At 37.8% G+C, this 16,334-nt stretch overlaps 1 protein-coding gene across 1 annotated transcript in view; it reads left to right on the forward strand.

The window, feature by feature from the left end:
* The first annotated feature begins 1,634 nt into the window (after positions 1 to 1,634).
* The window catches only part of ALG13 (ALG13 UDP-N-acetylglucosaminyltransferase subunit), a 67,984-nt gene continuing 53,284 nt past the window's right edge, over positions 1,635 to 16,334 (forward strand). Inside the window, 3 exon segments of the mRNA XM_082377052.1 lie at positions 1,635 to 1,784; positions 2,769 to 2,931; positions 4,248 to 4,386. Coding sequence (XP_082233178.1) covers positions 1,704 to 1,784; positions 2,769 to 2,931; positions 4,248 to 4,386 — 383 coding nt within the window. The 5' untranslated portion in view covers positions 1,635 to 1,703.

Below are 16,334 nucleotides of genomic sequence, written 5' to 3' on the forward strand. Positions count from 1 at the left end.
CTCATCAGAACAGTGCTCCTTTAATTTATATCTTCCAGATACAGGAAAAGATATCAAGGACACAAGATCTTTCTGAATTACAGAATATTTTGGAATATTTTTTGTCTTTATATTCCAATAAATATTCATACTTTATTCCTCTTATTGGGCAGAAAATATGCTTATATTTTATTATTTAGCCATGATCTTTCTACATTTATTGTTATTATGAAACTAGTTTTATTAATTCATGAAATTTGGTACCAAGAAAGGGGTAGAGCATACCACCCCTCAAAAAGACATGTACTCAAGCTACAAGATTTAGAGAAACAGTCTTGTTAGAAATAGGCTTAATAGGTTTTTTTAGCCCATGTTCTAGGCTTAATTCACCTCCAATCCTTCTCGTGTTTAAGAGTTTCTTCTCATACCTTCCCTTCTGTATTTAACCAGGCAGAGCAAAACATCCATATTAGCTAAACTGAAATTTTAAGTAGGAAATACAGAAAACATTAGAATGAGATAAAGCAGGCAATGATCTTAGTAATGGTGGTAGGACAAAGAAGAGGAGTCTTGAGAAATCGCCTCTCCCGTACCTGATTGCCTAAGTATAATATATATGTGGTATTTATTCATGCTAATGTATAATTTTACATTTTATTATAATTTAAATTTATGGTAATTCTACGTTTTAAATGGTTCAATGGATGGGTTCAATGACAGAGATGTAGGCTTCAGGCCTTAAAGCCTCTATTTTACACACAATGCTTGCTAATGGAGATTACCGTTTCTCTGCAGCTTCCAAGACTCTGTAGGCCTCTGGCTTCTTGAGAACCACAGTTGGAAGAAGAGCCCAGGCTAATGAGCGATTTTTTTTAAGACTGATTGATTGATTGATTGATTGATTGCTATGTTGGGTCTTCGTTTCTGTGCTAGGGCTCCCTCCAGCTGCGGCAAGTGGGGGCCACTCTTCATCGCGGTGCACCTGCCTCTCGCTATCGCGGCCTCTCTTGTTGCGGAGCACAGGCTCCAGACGCGCAGGCTCAGTAGCTGTGGCTCATGGGCCCAGTCGCTCCGCGGCATGTGGGATCTTCCCAGACCAGGGCTCGAACCCGTGTGCCCCACATCAGCAGGCAGACTCTCAACCACTGCGCCACCAGGGAAGCCCTAATGAGCGATTTTTAAAAGGCACTTTTTTTTCAGATGCCCTCAACAGACTTGAAGTAAAACCGTCGCTCAAATGTATCTTGGCTAAAGAATCCCAAACTTCTATATCTTTAAAAGATCTGTGGTACCCGAGCAAGGATGCAAACACAAGAGTGAGAGGCTTCATGATTATTTTTTTTAAACCCCACTTTTGAAAAAAATAAATTTGTCAATCCCCACCTCCTTAACTGTGAGGGTCCCATGAGCTTCTACACGCAAAGGGCTTAAAACAGTGTCCCGCACATAGGCCAGGAACACTCTTTGCTCCCTACCCATCACCGGCGACACAGATCAGGTGGCTGCTGCCCCCTGGCGGCCAAGGCCGACTTCCGCTCTCCGTACCTAGCGCAGTTGCGGCGTCCACGTGGGCTCCGCGGCGTCCACGTGGGCTCCGCGGCGTCCACGTGGGCTCCGCGGCGTCCACGTGGGCTCCGCGGCGTCCACGTGGGCTCCGCGGCGTCCACGTGGGCTCCGCTACGTCACATCCGGCCCTTGATATTCAGGGTTGTGGCTCACGCGCGATGAAGTGCGTGTTTGTTACTGTAGGGACCACCAGCTTTGACGACCTTATTGCGTGTGTATCGGCGCACGACAGTTTGCAAGTGAGTGGGGAAGGCGAGCGGGAGGCGGGCGGGAGGCGGCGGGACTCCCCGCGCTGAGCTCGCCGCTCGCCGCCGCCAGCCTGACCGTTAACCTCGGTAACCTTGCCTGACTGTTGCATTCGGGAGGAATCCCCGGCAGCTCAACCTCTGGTGCCGCCGCTCCTCAGCCGGCTCCTCCCCGCGCCTGACTGGGCTCTCCTTCAGCTCCCCCGCTCCTTAGGGTCCTCCGCCTCCTCTTCCCGTTCCCCACAGCTTTGCGGGGCCGTTCCTCCCCGTCCTTTCTCCGGCTTCTTCTTTCTCCCGTATTTTCTCCACGGATTCTCCGCCTCCGCCTCTCCGTCCTCCGGCTTTGCCCCTCCTTCCAGCGGCTCCACCTCTTCGAGCCGGGGCTCCGGCCCGCCTCCCGGGCCCGGGCCTGCGCCTGTGCCCGCCTCGCTGGCCGCTCCTTGGGGCCGCGCGGTCGACGCGCTCCGTCGGGTTCTGCCCGGCCCGACCCGGCCGGACCGCTCGGCGCCCTGCCCCGGCCCTGCCCCGCCGCGCTCGGGCCGCGGTCTCCATGCCTTACCTCCGGCTCAGGCACCCTCGCGGCCGGCGTCCCCGCGCGGCGCGGCGTCCCCCAAGCGCGCCCTCTCCTTAGGGCTCGTGGTTCGCGCAGCCCCAGCCGTGTGCTATGACGACGCTGTTCCTTGCCCTCCCTCCCTAGTTTGCGACGCTTTTTTCAGAGTCTTTGCGTTGGTCTCCTAGTTCTTGCTGGGCCATTTCTGTCACGACGGGATGACCTGGGGCGTTTAGATTCCTTAGGGCTAGTGAGGTGCCAGGTCGGGGCCCGGGACGGGGGAAAAAGGAGCCGTTTGAAAAACTAACGGGCTCCATCCAGTTCGACTGTTCGGCAGCTCGTGCTCCGATTGGGTAGTTTGTTGTCGATATTACTGTTTTTACAGTAGCCTGTTTAAAAGGCCCGCTTTTTCTTTTTTCCCGCTTCAGATAATCCAGAGCCTCGGTTACAACCGACTTGTCCTACAAATAGGTAGAGGAAAGGTGGTACCTGAACCATTCAGTACGGAGTCATTTATTCTGGATGTTTACAGATACAAGGATTCATTGAAAGAAGACCTTCAGAAAGCAGATCTTGTTATTAGTCACGCCGGTAAAGTGCCGTAGAACCGTCCGGTTTGGTTTTTGATAGACAAGAAATAAGAACAGAAACTCGAACTTTTCTGATGTAAAATAAAATCACTAGGGTAACTCACCGGTAGCCCTTTTGAATAAAATACTGATTTCAGTATAGCAGTCGGGAACATTATTGGAGAGAATTTATAATTATGGGTGATAGAAAAATGGGAAATCAATCACTGAAGCCCAACTTTACAGTCAGAAATTCTAAACACAGGCAAAATAATTTATCCAGTGACATGTGTCAAGAGTTGTCAGTTGGAATTAGTATCTGGGCTTAGGTCAGCAGGAATGTTCAGCCAGCTAATTGGTCGGATTGGTCATTGAGAATTTGGCTTTGGAAGACTTTTTACATTTCTATTAAAAGGTTAAGTAGGGCTTCCCTGGTGGCGCAGTGGTTGAGAGTCTGCCTGCCAATGCAGGGGACAAGGGTTCGAGCCCTGGTCTGGGAAGATCCCACATGCCGCGGAGCGACTAGGCCTGTGAGCCACAACTACTGAGCCTGAGTTCTAGAGCCTGTGCTCCGCAACAAGAGAGGCCGTGATAGTGAGAGGCCCGCGCACCGCGATGAAGAGTGGCCCCCGCTTGCCACAACTAGAGAAAGCCCGCACACAGAAACGAAGACCCAACACAGCCAAAAATAAATAAATAAATAAATTTATTAAAAAAAAAAAAAAGGTTAAGTAATTTGTCCTGTCAGTAAGCGGCAGACAGATAACAGTCTGGTGCTGGCATCGTCTACCCAAAAAGGATTTGTCTGCTCGCTTAGCAGTCTCCTTGCTCCCATTTAAACTATCTAAATGAGTTTAGAGTTAAAAGTTGAATTGACCCAAATATTGTATATATGCACGTTTGTGGAGATTTATCCTTGACTATTTTGACAAGCAGACTCCTAAGGAGTGGTCAGTTTTCCTTTATTGGTACTTGTCACTACTGAAGGTTTGCTTTTTTACTTGTGTTTGAATAGAAGTGCAGCATGGCTTCATGTACAGTATGTTGAACCTGAATCTTATTTGGATTCAAGGCCCATGCCCAGGGCATACAACTAGAGGGCAAGTTGCAAAGCACTGATATTGTTGGCAGTGATAAAGAACGTGTTTTTCAAGTCAGGTTTGTAACAACTAGAGACCACTCATAACTATTTTTTGTCATTTTGGATGTTTAATTAAAAGGTTTGATTTGTCGTGTTGCCAACTAAATTTTTCATCTTTTGAGTTCTAGTTATAAGGCCTGGTGAAGCACCGTAACTTTTTTTTAAACTGTGTTAACAAATTTGGTATATTTTCGTAGGTGCAGGAAGCTGTTTGGAGACTCTGGAAAAAAGAAAGCCCCTCATAGTGGTTATAAATGAAAAGTTGATGAACAATCATCAGCTGGAATTGGCAAAGCAGCTACACAAAGACGGGCATCTCTTTTACTGTACCTGCAGGTATACTAGAGACTGATTATTTGATCTCTTGTCTTAATTCCTTCCTAGCTATTCTTACCCACCTGCCTAACCCACCTGTATCTTTGATCTCTTACCTTCTCCCACTTAGCAAACATTTTGATTTTCTCACCTGTAAAACCTGCTCATTTGTCTTCTACTTTGACTGTGATATCTGTGTTGTATTTCTTTCAGTGTTTATGCTTATTTCATTGCATGTGAATATCTGAATGTGTGTGTGTGCACGTATCTGTGTGTGTTCATCTGGGTGTGCAGGTCTCTGAGAATATAAACTTTTGCGTTCATTATTTTTCATTATTCAAGGAAGGCATTTGCTTATTTTTAATTAAGGTTTTGCCTTCAGTAAATCCACTGGAATCCCTAAATTAAATTTACTCATTCATTCAACTATACCTAATACATGGCAGGCATTGTTTTTGGTGCTGTGGATAACAGTGGTAAACATGACATAAAGTCCCTGCTTTCATGGTGCTTACGTTCTAGTGGTGGGAGATAGACAGTAAACAGTTCATAAATAAGCAATCGAGACAATTTCATATGGTGAAATGTGTTATGAAGAAAATAGGGCAGGGTGATGTGATAGCTGGGGTGAAAACTAATTAGAATGGTCAGGGAAGGCATAACTGGGTATATGACATTTGAGCTGAGACCTAAATAACCAGGAAGAGCCAGTCATGTGAAGCTCTAGAGGCAGAAAGAACAGCAGCAATTGCAAAGGCCCTAAGTTGGGAATGAGCTTGGAGTTTGGTGTGTTTGAGGAACAGAGGGTTAGTGTGGCAGGAGTACAGTAAGCAAGGGAGAGAATGTAGTATGAAGATGAAGCTGGGTGGGGATAGTTCACAGAAGAGTTCTGATTTTATTCTATGTTTAATAAGAAACCGTGGGAGTATTTTAAGCAGAGGAATTGCTTTATGGTAAGGAGTATTATTTTCTAGAAGTATATTAGAATTCAGCAAGAACTGATCAACATCACAATAGAAGGATGAAGAAAATTGCTGGTTTTCTATTAATTCTTCTTCAGACACTAGAAGCTTGCCAAGGGGTCAGGTCAGTAATTCCCAATTGTTTGACTTTCAAAGCTATCCTAATTTGATGTTTTAAAAAGAAAAGACCTCATACAAGTATTACAAAATGCATATTTCTTATGTTATAATAAATTGAAATTAATTTGAAAATAAACCTTAGAAAAAACTGGTTAGAACATAAGCTTTTCTTTTAATTTTATTGCTTCTGTGTTTTAGGCACTCAGTAAATACTTGTTCATTCATTATTTATTGGGCACATACTGTGTGCCAGGCCTTATTCTAGGCACTTGGCATCATCAGTGAACAAAAAACAAAGTTTCCTATTCTCATTGAAAGGAGACAGATTTATTGATTGTTCCAGGAGCAATGGTTGGTGTCCTAATCCCTATAATGACGGAGGAGAGGGAATGTCAGGGTGGCTTTGTAATATGGAAGCCATTCTTAAAATATTGTGAGTCAGGGGAGAAGCTAGGTAATCAAAATTATGTGGGCTTCAGATAATGGGCATATCTGTCCTTAGGTAGTTGAGATTGTTAGGGGTTAATACTAATACCATTTATGAAGAGGAATCAATGTTCATCTTCCTTGGTTTATGCAAGTCAATTTTTCCAGACACTTTTGATGAGTATTTTCATTCTAAACATTAAATCAGCTTCGATTTTTATGTTAGTACATTAAAAAGGGGAAAACATTGATTTCACAGACACATCCTGACTCTCTAGTCAGGCTGAAAAAGGAGCTGTACAAATCTCCAATTTATTAATTTTTTTCAGTTTTAGAATTCCTTTTTTCTTGTATTAATTTCAAGAAAGTCGCACACGTGGATGCCATAAGGAGAATCAATAATTGGTTGTATTTTTATTTTAGGTATATCATTTATTTGCCCCAAATGTAGGCTGGATGATTGTCTGTTCTAATTTAAGTGGCTGGTTTAATTAAATTTCTGAAGTAATAGTTTTATGTTGTGAGTCTGAACCTTATTTCCAACGTGCATGGCGACTGTATGTTGCTTAGTTATATATGGATTTATGGTAGTAAATTACTAGCAAAAATTATTTCACAATCTTCATGCATGGTCTAGTAGTCTCCCCAGCTTATTGTTCTTGTCTTGCAGCTGTTACTTTTGGTTTCATTTATTCTGTTTTCATAAATTGAGTTTGCTTCAAGTTATATCAGCCCAGTCCTGAGAAGTGTTCCAAAGCCACATGACCACATCTTTCATGAAATAACATTTCTGAAATATTTCAGTTGATGTAAAAGATAAAATGTTGAATTGCTATTGACATGTAGTGGTCTTTGTATTATTTTATTATTGTGTATACCTATAATATTAAAATACATTGAAATTCACATATACAGTTTGAGAACCATCACAATATTCTTGGACGTTAGATTCAGTCATCAAGTGGGCAGCATTGAATTATGGAATTTTCTCCCATATTACCTAATATTTTTCTTCTTTTGTTTTAGCACGCTTCCTGGGCTGTTACAGTCAATGGACTTTTCAACACTGAAATGTTTTCCTCCTGGCCAGCCAGAAAAATTTTCTGCATTTTTGGATAAAGTTGTTGGATTACAAAAATAAACACTAAACTCTCAACGCTTTAAAAACACCCCTCAAATTCAACTTATGGAATGTGGTTAAATCAAATTAAATACAGAGTATATACTTGTAGAATAATATAAATTAATAAGTCTCCCACATCTGTAGAATGTATAGAAAATTTTATGGTGTGAATGTTAGCATTTGGCTCCAAATTCTAATTGCAATTTCACAAATTTATTAGATTTTTCCCTAATCTTCATGTTTTAGTAAAAGAAGTATGTAGTGAGCATTCACATGTTTTATTCTAGAATCCCAGATGGATTTGGAATCATGAAAAAAATGAATTAAATATGAAAACTTTGACAAAAACCTCAAATGTAGTTAATTTGATATTAGAGTAAAAAATGAAACAGTAACAAACTTGTAAAAAAAAATTGAGTCAGAATCTTCAGCTTCATAATCCAAGGAACCAAATTAAAAAAAAAAGACCAACAAAAATGATGGCTTGTGTTCTGTGAAATAAAAAGCTCAATAGTTACCTTAAAAAGGTAGCAAGTCAGTTGATCTATTGTACTTCAAGAAACTACTGTTATCCTGAAGAATAGAGTGGAGTGGGTGTGTTCACTGTTTTCCTGTAAAATATGAATAGAAAGTGACAAAAATAATCTTGCCCAATGTCAAAGCTTTACTGGTTTGAGAAGAGTAAATCAAAAAGCACTTGTGCCAATAGGACTTGCTGTTATTTTTTAAGGACCCTCCCCCCACAGTGGTATTGAAACATTTACTGTAGCATCATAGAGGAATTTATGCCCTTATAAAATTAGTTTTACAAATGAATAAATGATCTGATGTGTGTAATGGCCTAAGTATATGGTTTTAAAATTCACGTAACTCAAAATAGATACTTTATGAAATTCTGATTATGGTAAGTGGTTTCAAGACCTATAAAATAAACTAGATTATTCATAAGTATTGATAGTTTTCTGGTAGAAAGTTTAGATATAATTCATCCATAAAAATAGAGCATTCACTATAAAGATTCGTTTTTGATTGTATTATCCCAAAATGTTGAATATTCTAAACATTTTACTTGGGATGCATTATATAATGTTTCTGTAGATTTATTCTCCTGATTGTGTTTTACTTAGGCTAATATTAAAATAAATTCTTACTAATGGTAGAAGGTGGTGGCTGAGAAGTACTCTGGGCAGCAGGAGGATACCAACTTGGATTAAATTTTGCTGAGAATAATCTAAAAAGTGAGTAATCTACACAGTTGAGAATTCACAGCACCATAATCGTAATTGTATATTAATGTTAACCTAATGCTGTAGGAAAGGCCCTATTCAAATCCATAGAGAGAATTTCACTTTTCTGGCCTCTCTTTTAAATATGTTTCTCTAGTTTGAGAAAAAATGTGGCTTAAAATTTATGTTGATCACTCAGTCTTTAATTATCTTATGTCATGAAGGATTAACCATAGAGAATCAGAAACAAATGAAAGGGTCTACTCAAACATTAGACAACTAAAGAGGAACATAGGGCCCCAAATCCTCTGCTGCTTTCCCACAAGAGCACATAACCCAGATTCCATTATTTCATTTAGCAGAGGCTTAAGCCAGTGGTGTCAATTGTGTGTAGTGACATCTCTTGACTATACCTTTGTAAAATTTTACATCTGTTGTGGGGTTTAAAAATCAAAGGATATCTTAGAACCATTTTGATTTGGCAGGAATCCTCAAGATCATGTAGTCCAATCCCTTCATTTCACAGATGAGGAAGAAGCCCAGAGGTTACAACTTGTCTAAAATAACAGCCTTTGGCAGCGCTGCCACTAGAAGCAACTTCTTGACTCCCAGTCCTGTGCTCTTTCTACCATACCATAATATATGTTGTAAGCTTTTTGTTTCTTTATATTTGTTTGCCTAGTATTTACTTTAGTTACTTTAATCCCTTCCAAGGGAGATTTTCTTCATTTCCAGAAGTTTAATTATTTTAGTAGGAATTTCACAGTTCACTAAATTGGGTTTTCCTTTGGTGTATTGCAACCTTAGCTGGGACTTAGAAACCGGTGATTCCTGAGTTTTTGGAATCTAGCAAAATGCCACGGTATAGCATTGATACTAGATTGAACAAATAAAGACTTTAAGACAAAGAATTGCAGATTTTTGGAATTGGTAGAGAATTTTAAAAATACCTAGTGCAAACCATTCATTTTACAGATGAGGAAAGAGGCTAGGATAAATTAATTGCCCAATTAGAAGGGTATTTCTAATTGGTCCTTAAGAAAAAATTCATGGTAATAAAAATTCTATTTGAAATATTTACCCAATAAAATTTGTTTAGTTTCATTACCTGACAGGGCTTCAGATTTTTGAAATCAGTGTGTAAGTGCAATGCAGTTTATGTAGCAGTTTTCTGTTGAGAGGTATTTAGATATCCAGGGATGAGGAAGTGAAAGAGAAAGTTTAGTATTTTGAGAAATTCACATCATTGGTAGGTGCAGAGGTGGACAGGTAATAGAAAGTTGATGGGTGTTGGAGTAGGTGAAAAGTGATGTGAAGTTATAGTATGCTTGGGAAGTAAGGATTTTAGATGACTACGTGCTTATAATTTGGAAGGAAGAGAGTTAAGGATTTGGTGTTAGGTAAGATAGTACAACTGATGAACTTGATGCAGGGTTCTGTAACATTGAAAAGTAGTCATCTCAAAGTATTATCAAGTGATTCTAGACACCAAGAACCTGTATCAGAGCACTGCTTTGTATGCTTTTAAAGGCAAATCATGTGGACACAAAGGGCAATATAAAAATGTATACCACTTTGATAATTTGAGGAAGTTTTCCAAGACTAAGGATGTCAGGAATGACTAACAGTAATATAGATATTTTTCTTGGTCCTTTATTATAGTATAAGCACTTAATCCCTGTGATTTATTAAAAATAGGAAATTATCAGAGATGACCAAAAATCTTCATGTGGTCTGAGAAATGGGATGTATGGCCAGATTACTTGAAATTGTTTTTTGGGGAAAGATTTGGACGGGGTGGTCCTGATAGCTGTGTGGTAATCAATTTTCTGCTGAACAATTAGTACCATATTTTTATGGGGGAGTAGGGAATGAAAAATAACAGTAACAGTTAACACCTGTTGCCTGCTTAGTATGTATCATGTACTGTTTGAAACATTTTACACAAATGAACTCATTTAATCTTTACAGTATAACTATGAAATAGTTACTATTGTTGCATTTTGCAAATGAGGAAACTGAGCTCAGAGCATAATGTGAAAAAGGAGTTATGCTACTTAAGTATCCAAAAGATGGTCTGGGAATTGTAATTGGAACACTGAATTCCAGTATATTTCCATCATTTATGGGGACAGGAGAACTGTATATTTGAAATCAGGGGACTATTCCAAAAAATTTAGATTGTGTGGTAGCCATGGGTATGTAACCTATTTCAGTTTTTACATTGCTATTTAAAAGCATACTGATCGCTACTCATAAAATCCATGTGGAGAAACTCCCAGTCGGTTACCTGTTTGCAGCTTACTTACCAGCTCTTTTGTTTTCTCTGTAAATGTGCTTGGGGCTCTATTTTTGGTCCTCCTATATTTTTTCTTGGTATTTTCATCACTCCCAGGGTTTCTACTATTGACTCCCCTGTCTATCCCGCAACTGTGATTTGAGCTTCTGCATGGTATTTCCAGTTGCTTATAGGTCATGTCACTCTGTTAATTCTCTTAAGCACCCTAAACTTGATATGCCCCAAACTAAAATCATATTTCTCCTTTTCATCCTTCTGAGATCCTTATCTCTGTTAATGGTGTCACCATTTAGTCAGTCTTCCAGGCTTTAACTCTTACATCTCCAACCCTTTATATATGATTGGTCACCGGGTACTCTCAGCTTTACTTCCTAAATGTCTCAAGCCCATTTATTCGTTCTCTTAGTTTTTTTTTTTTAAACATAAATGCATGATAAGAATCTACTTTTTGTATCAGCAGGACTCAAGACATGATTCCTGCTCTGGAGGAACTCTTAAGTATAGTTGAGGAGGAACTATATATTCATGCGTCCTCTGCCTGAAAAACAGTTGGCTATCCGTAAATGATAAATGCACTTCTGTAACTTAGTATTCTTTTCTCATCTTGATTAGGTATTGGGTCTAGGAAACATTGTCATCTTGCACACATTCATTTCCTACTCTCCTTGACTTCAAAATATCTAGTATGTCTCTTGTTCAGGAGAAAGATGTGACCATCGCATTATATGGTGAAGTTTGTAGGATCAAGCATTTATAGGAATGGCATCTAAAACATAGTAGTGCTGATCCTATGTAATGTTCTAATGGTATTTAAGGGTCTGTCAAAGAATGGTACCTGTTGGGGATTTTCGGACAAACATGGTGTTAAAAATCAGAGGTTTATAAACAGCAGTAGCTATAGTGTTTTCCAGTAAAAGATTACATGGAGAAAGGTTTAGGATAACCACCAAATCACACTTAACTCCTTGTTAAATGGTTAATTCCTTACATGAATATTCTAGCACAATCTTGTATAGTTCTTTGAATTCTTACGATTTTTGTTGGTGGCTAGATAAAAGGTGAGCAAAACAGTCTAGCTTCAAACGGGAAAGTAAAACACATGTTTCTTGACGTTGATATTGATTCTTAAAAAATATTTTGAGGGGTTTTTATACCATCATGTCTCATCTATTTTAGTATTTCACTTCTAGATCCTTATTGTCTTTATGAATTTTTACTGTATCCTGGCTGAAATTATTTATTATGATTGACACTCTGTCATGAATTTTTTTATGTCCTCCCCGTGTGCCCTGCGGTGGAAGCGTGGAGTCTTAACCACTGGACTGCCAGGGAATTCCAATGTCATGATTTTATTTTGATGGCTACAGTCCTGCTTTCTAAGGCAGTAGTTCTTAAGCTTTTTTGGGGCCATGAAACCCTTCAAAATACTTAAAACTATTGCTTCTCTCTCTACTCACACATATATATATTTTGCTATGAATTTCAGGGAATTTACAGGTACCTTGAGGCCGCCCCAGGTTAAGAATCCCTAGACGGAGGCCAACTTCAGTAATTCCTTGGTCATTGTTCGTTAATATTTGATGGTAACTATTAGACTCCTTTATAATTAAACCCTCTGATTAAATACATTTAAGTTTAGTAATTTCCAGTTTTTATAATATAACACAAATTATAAATTTTTCTCTTCGTTTAAAACATGCCAAACAACACATTTTGACACCTTAATACTCTAACTCAGTATCTATAATCCATAATGTCTTGTGTAGTACTGTTTCTAATTGATAAAAGGAACTAAATGAAAATTATTTTCGTTTGTAGTAATTATTTTAGGATATATTACATTGGGCTGTCTGGTAAAGCAATACAGTGTTGTAATTTACTCATTTACTGTTAAGTGTGCTTCTAAAGTATTTGCTGAACTGATAGTCACTGTTAGAATGATGTCTGTGAGAGGCCATATATTGCATCTTTGTTACTGTTCATTTCCCCTTTTGTCCAGAACATAGTGGTGGTTTTTCCACTGCTGTATGAAGTGGGTGGATAATACACTCCCCAAATTTAGGAGTGAAAACCATTCCTAAATTTTCAGCCTAAGTAATTTTCTGGATTTCAGTTTTTCCATTTGTGAATTAGTAAAACTAGCTTTCCTCATAGGTGATTTCTAAGACATAAAAGCAACTGTGTAGCATGTTTGAAAATAAGAAATGTTGAAATAAGACATTTTCTCTTGGTTAGAGTTTTTGTTTTAAGAAGTAGGAATAGGCTTAGAGATATTTTCCTAGAATTCACAGTATATAGTCCTAAATGATACAGAAAGCAAAATCTTCATTGAATTTCATATTTAAATTCATATTCAGTCTCTAGTTGGGGTTGTAGTTAGAGAATTAAAGTTTACTTAGAGGTTTAAGTGCATGAGTCTTTTCAGTGCATCAAAACAAAAGAATGTTCTGGTCTTTATTCTCCCTTTCTTCAATCCCCTGTCTGTCTGTAGACTGATTGGACACTGCAAGTAGCTTAAAAAAAAACAACAGAAAGCAACCTTCAGTATTTCTGTGTCAATATGATATATTTTTAAAGAGTACTGTTTTCCTTTTTTTCTAATCTGTATTAGAATGCTTCAGGTGGAAGTAGGGAAGAGAGGGAAATGAAAGCAAGTGGCTCTTGGTAATGTTTCTTCTGTTTTGCATATCTGAGCAAGGATAACTGCTCTGGGAAATCAGTTCTTTTTCTTTACTGTCTCCTTCCTAAAACTTGAGGAGGTTGAATAGGGCTGTATTGGCCAAATTTTGTTTTGGAACCATTGTATTTCTTTTCCTCATTAACCTTGCTTTGCTAATTCTGTTTAAATGTTCACCATGAAAGGAAGTGACAGGTTCTAGTTTCAGAGTGCTGTTAAAACATGTTTTAAAAAAGACAGTTTACCATTATATTTTTCAGTAATGAAAGACCTTAAAAAGGTTCTGTAGAGTTGCAGAGCAGTTTCCCCCATTGCCCCCATGTTATTTGGTACTAAAAATAGTTAAATGATTTAGTATTAAGTTTTTAAAAAAATACTAATTGCCTTTTCAGCAGGTTGTTACAAGTCGTTATATCCATGTATCTATTATTGTTAATTTTTTCAGCTTTGTTGAGATATAATTGACATATAACATTGTTTAACTTGTGTAACATAATGATTTGATGTATGTATATAGTGAAAAATGGTTACCACAATAAGTTTAGTTAACATCCATCACCACTTACAGTTAAAAATTTTGTTACCTTTAAAAACCTAGGTCTGTTTATTTCATCTGATAAGGTAAGAGTTATCATTCATTTTTATGTGGGCCATTCAGCCTCACAATTTGCCAGGATGATATGTTAATCCCCCTATAAGCTATTTTTATGGTTAATGTCAATCACAAGTTTGATCATCTAAAGGGAGGGCAAATCTGTTACCCACCGTTGAATCACAGAGAATCACAGTTCTTTAGACCTGAAAGAGAGCTTAGAGATCATACAGCCCATCTCCTTTACTTTACAGATAAGAAAACTGATGCAGAGATGAAAGTGGCATAAGAAAGTTCATAATATTCTTTTCATGGTACCATATTGTCTCTCAGAAATTAAAATAATAACTCAGCATCATTTTTATACATTTACAATTATACATTTGCAACTATACCATATATGTCACAGACAATGTATGCTTTAAAAAAAAAATTCCCGGCATATACCTCATTTAATTGGTTGAAACATGAAGGAGTGTTATCTTAGAATTAAAACCATCAGTATTTATATGTTGTACATCAAAGAATTTCCCTACTTCATCAGTGAAAGAAGAAATAGGCAATTCCAGTTAAAACAACAAATCCCATTTTCACGTTGAATTACAGTATGGAAGGTAGTTGTAAAATGAAAGGACGTCAATTTTATGACAGGTCAAATGATAATTATTTTAAGTTATTTTTATTTTCTTCCATTTGTTTTATTTTAATCTGTACCCACAGTACAGTGCTTAAAAAGTTTTTAAGGAAATTATTTTTCTTCCCATTATTTTCAAGAATTTAGGTGAAATTGTTCTGGTTCTTACCATTTTTTTTTCTTTTTTTGACCAAAGAATAATTTCTTAGTGAACCACTTTATTTGGCAGGTAGCAGTTAACAGCAGTCAATACTTAAACACTTAAGTGCTACGCACTTGACATGCAGTATCTTATGTAATTATTCCAACAACCTTAGATTTAGATCACAGAAAAATTCTGGAGTAACATTTCTCAAACTTTGAAAATTTGAAAGCAGTAGCTGTAGCGCATTAAAAAACCATTAGTAACTTGAATGCTAAAGTTACCTGTTTAAGTTTGACTTGGCCTTTTCCTAAACCATTTTTTCTCTTATGGGAAAGACCAGGTCAAAGTTAAGCAGGTAACTTTAGCATTCCTTGACGCCTTTAATATTGCTAATGGGCATATGAACCTCAGAGACAGGATAATAGTAGGTGGCCTTGAAACTCTCTTCTTAGGAATACTTAATAACTTGTGGAACACCTTGTTCTAGAGCACTGGTTCCCAAAGTGTGGTCCTGGGCTAGCAGCATCAGCATCGCCTGAGAACTTGTTAGAAATGCAAATTCTTGGGACCCACCCCAGACCTGGCTGAATCAGAATTTCTGGGCATGGGGCAATCTTTCTTCAAGCCCTTCACTTAAGAACCACTGTTCTAGAGGTTTGCAGGATTGGAGTAGTTTGCTGTGGAAAAATAGCCAGTTTGGATTTCAGTGCAATAGATATTTCAAAGGACAGTATTAAATACTATGAAATTGCTTTCTATTATATACAGGATGAATTCTAGTATTGTCCCACTGGTCTTTTTTAAGAAGTCCTATTGTACTAATTTGGGGAACATGACTTGTACTTAACCATCTCTGAGTCCTTGTTCATATCTTTTCTTCTTTAGTATGCAATTCCTCTATAATAATTATGCAAGAATCAGGAGACAATACATAGTTCTAGTCCTAGTACTATTGCCAGTTGGATGTGAAAACTTGGGCAAGTCTTATAATTATTTGAAACCCATTTCTTCATCTGTAAAATAAGAGGTCCCTTTTAGCTGTAACATTCTACTTATTTATTTTCCCAGTTTATTATGCCAGTCTGTTTCTTGCTCACTTTATTGAATTTTTAATTTGTTTTAGTATTTCTTAATACATGTAAATATATAAAATTTTAACTAGTTCTACAAGGCTTATAACAAGAAACAGCAGTTCTATGTCCCATTCCTCCCCATCTCTAACCCTGCTTCCCGTAGGTAAGCATATTACATTATTTTATATGTTTTATAAGTGATATTTTCAAACATGTTTTTTAAATTTAAATATCATCTGTAGACTTCCTGCTGTGGAAGAGAGGCTTTATCTCCCTCCTCCCTTTCTTCCACAGTGGGAAGTCTATAGGTGATATTTAAAGTTAAAAAACAAAAACAAATTTAGTTTATCAGTTATGGTGAGATCTGTTTTCAGTGTTGACATTATTATGATTCTTTGAGTACAGTATTCACATATGAGCCATGTGGTACGTGTTGATTGATTACATTTCTATAAAACTGTTTACCTCATTTCTGTTTTTTCATTTGCTCAGTTTTCTATAGAACTGTTCCCAAACTCTCCAACAGAGGTGGCCATCTTTCCTAGTATGTTTAAATATGCTAAGTTATCTATGACTTTTATTATTATTTATTTTTTAATATGTCTGTGCTGGAGTTCTCTTTTCTTTTACCTGAACTGGTTGTTCTCTATATAGTCCTGCTTAAAAGTCTGTCCTGGGATTTCCTCTTTATC

The sequence above is a fragment of the Balaenoptera borealis genome (genome assembly GCF_965194805.1).
Source record: "Balaenoptera borealis genome assembly, chromosome: X".
In the NCBI taxonomy this organism is placed as follows: Eukaryota; Metazoa; Chordata; class Mammalia; order Artiodactyla; family Balaenopteridae; genus Balaenoptera; species Balaenoptera borealis.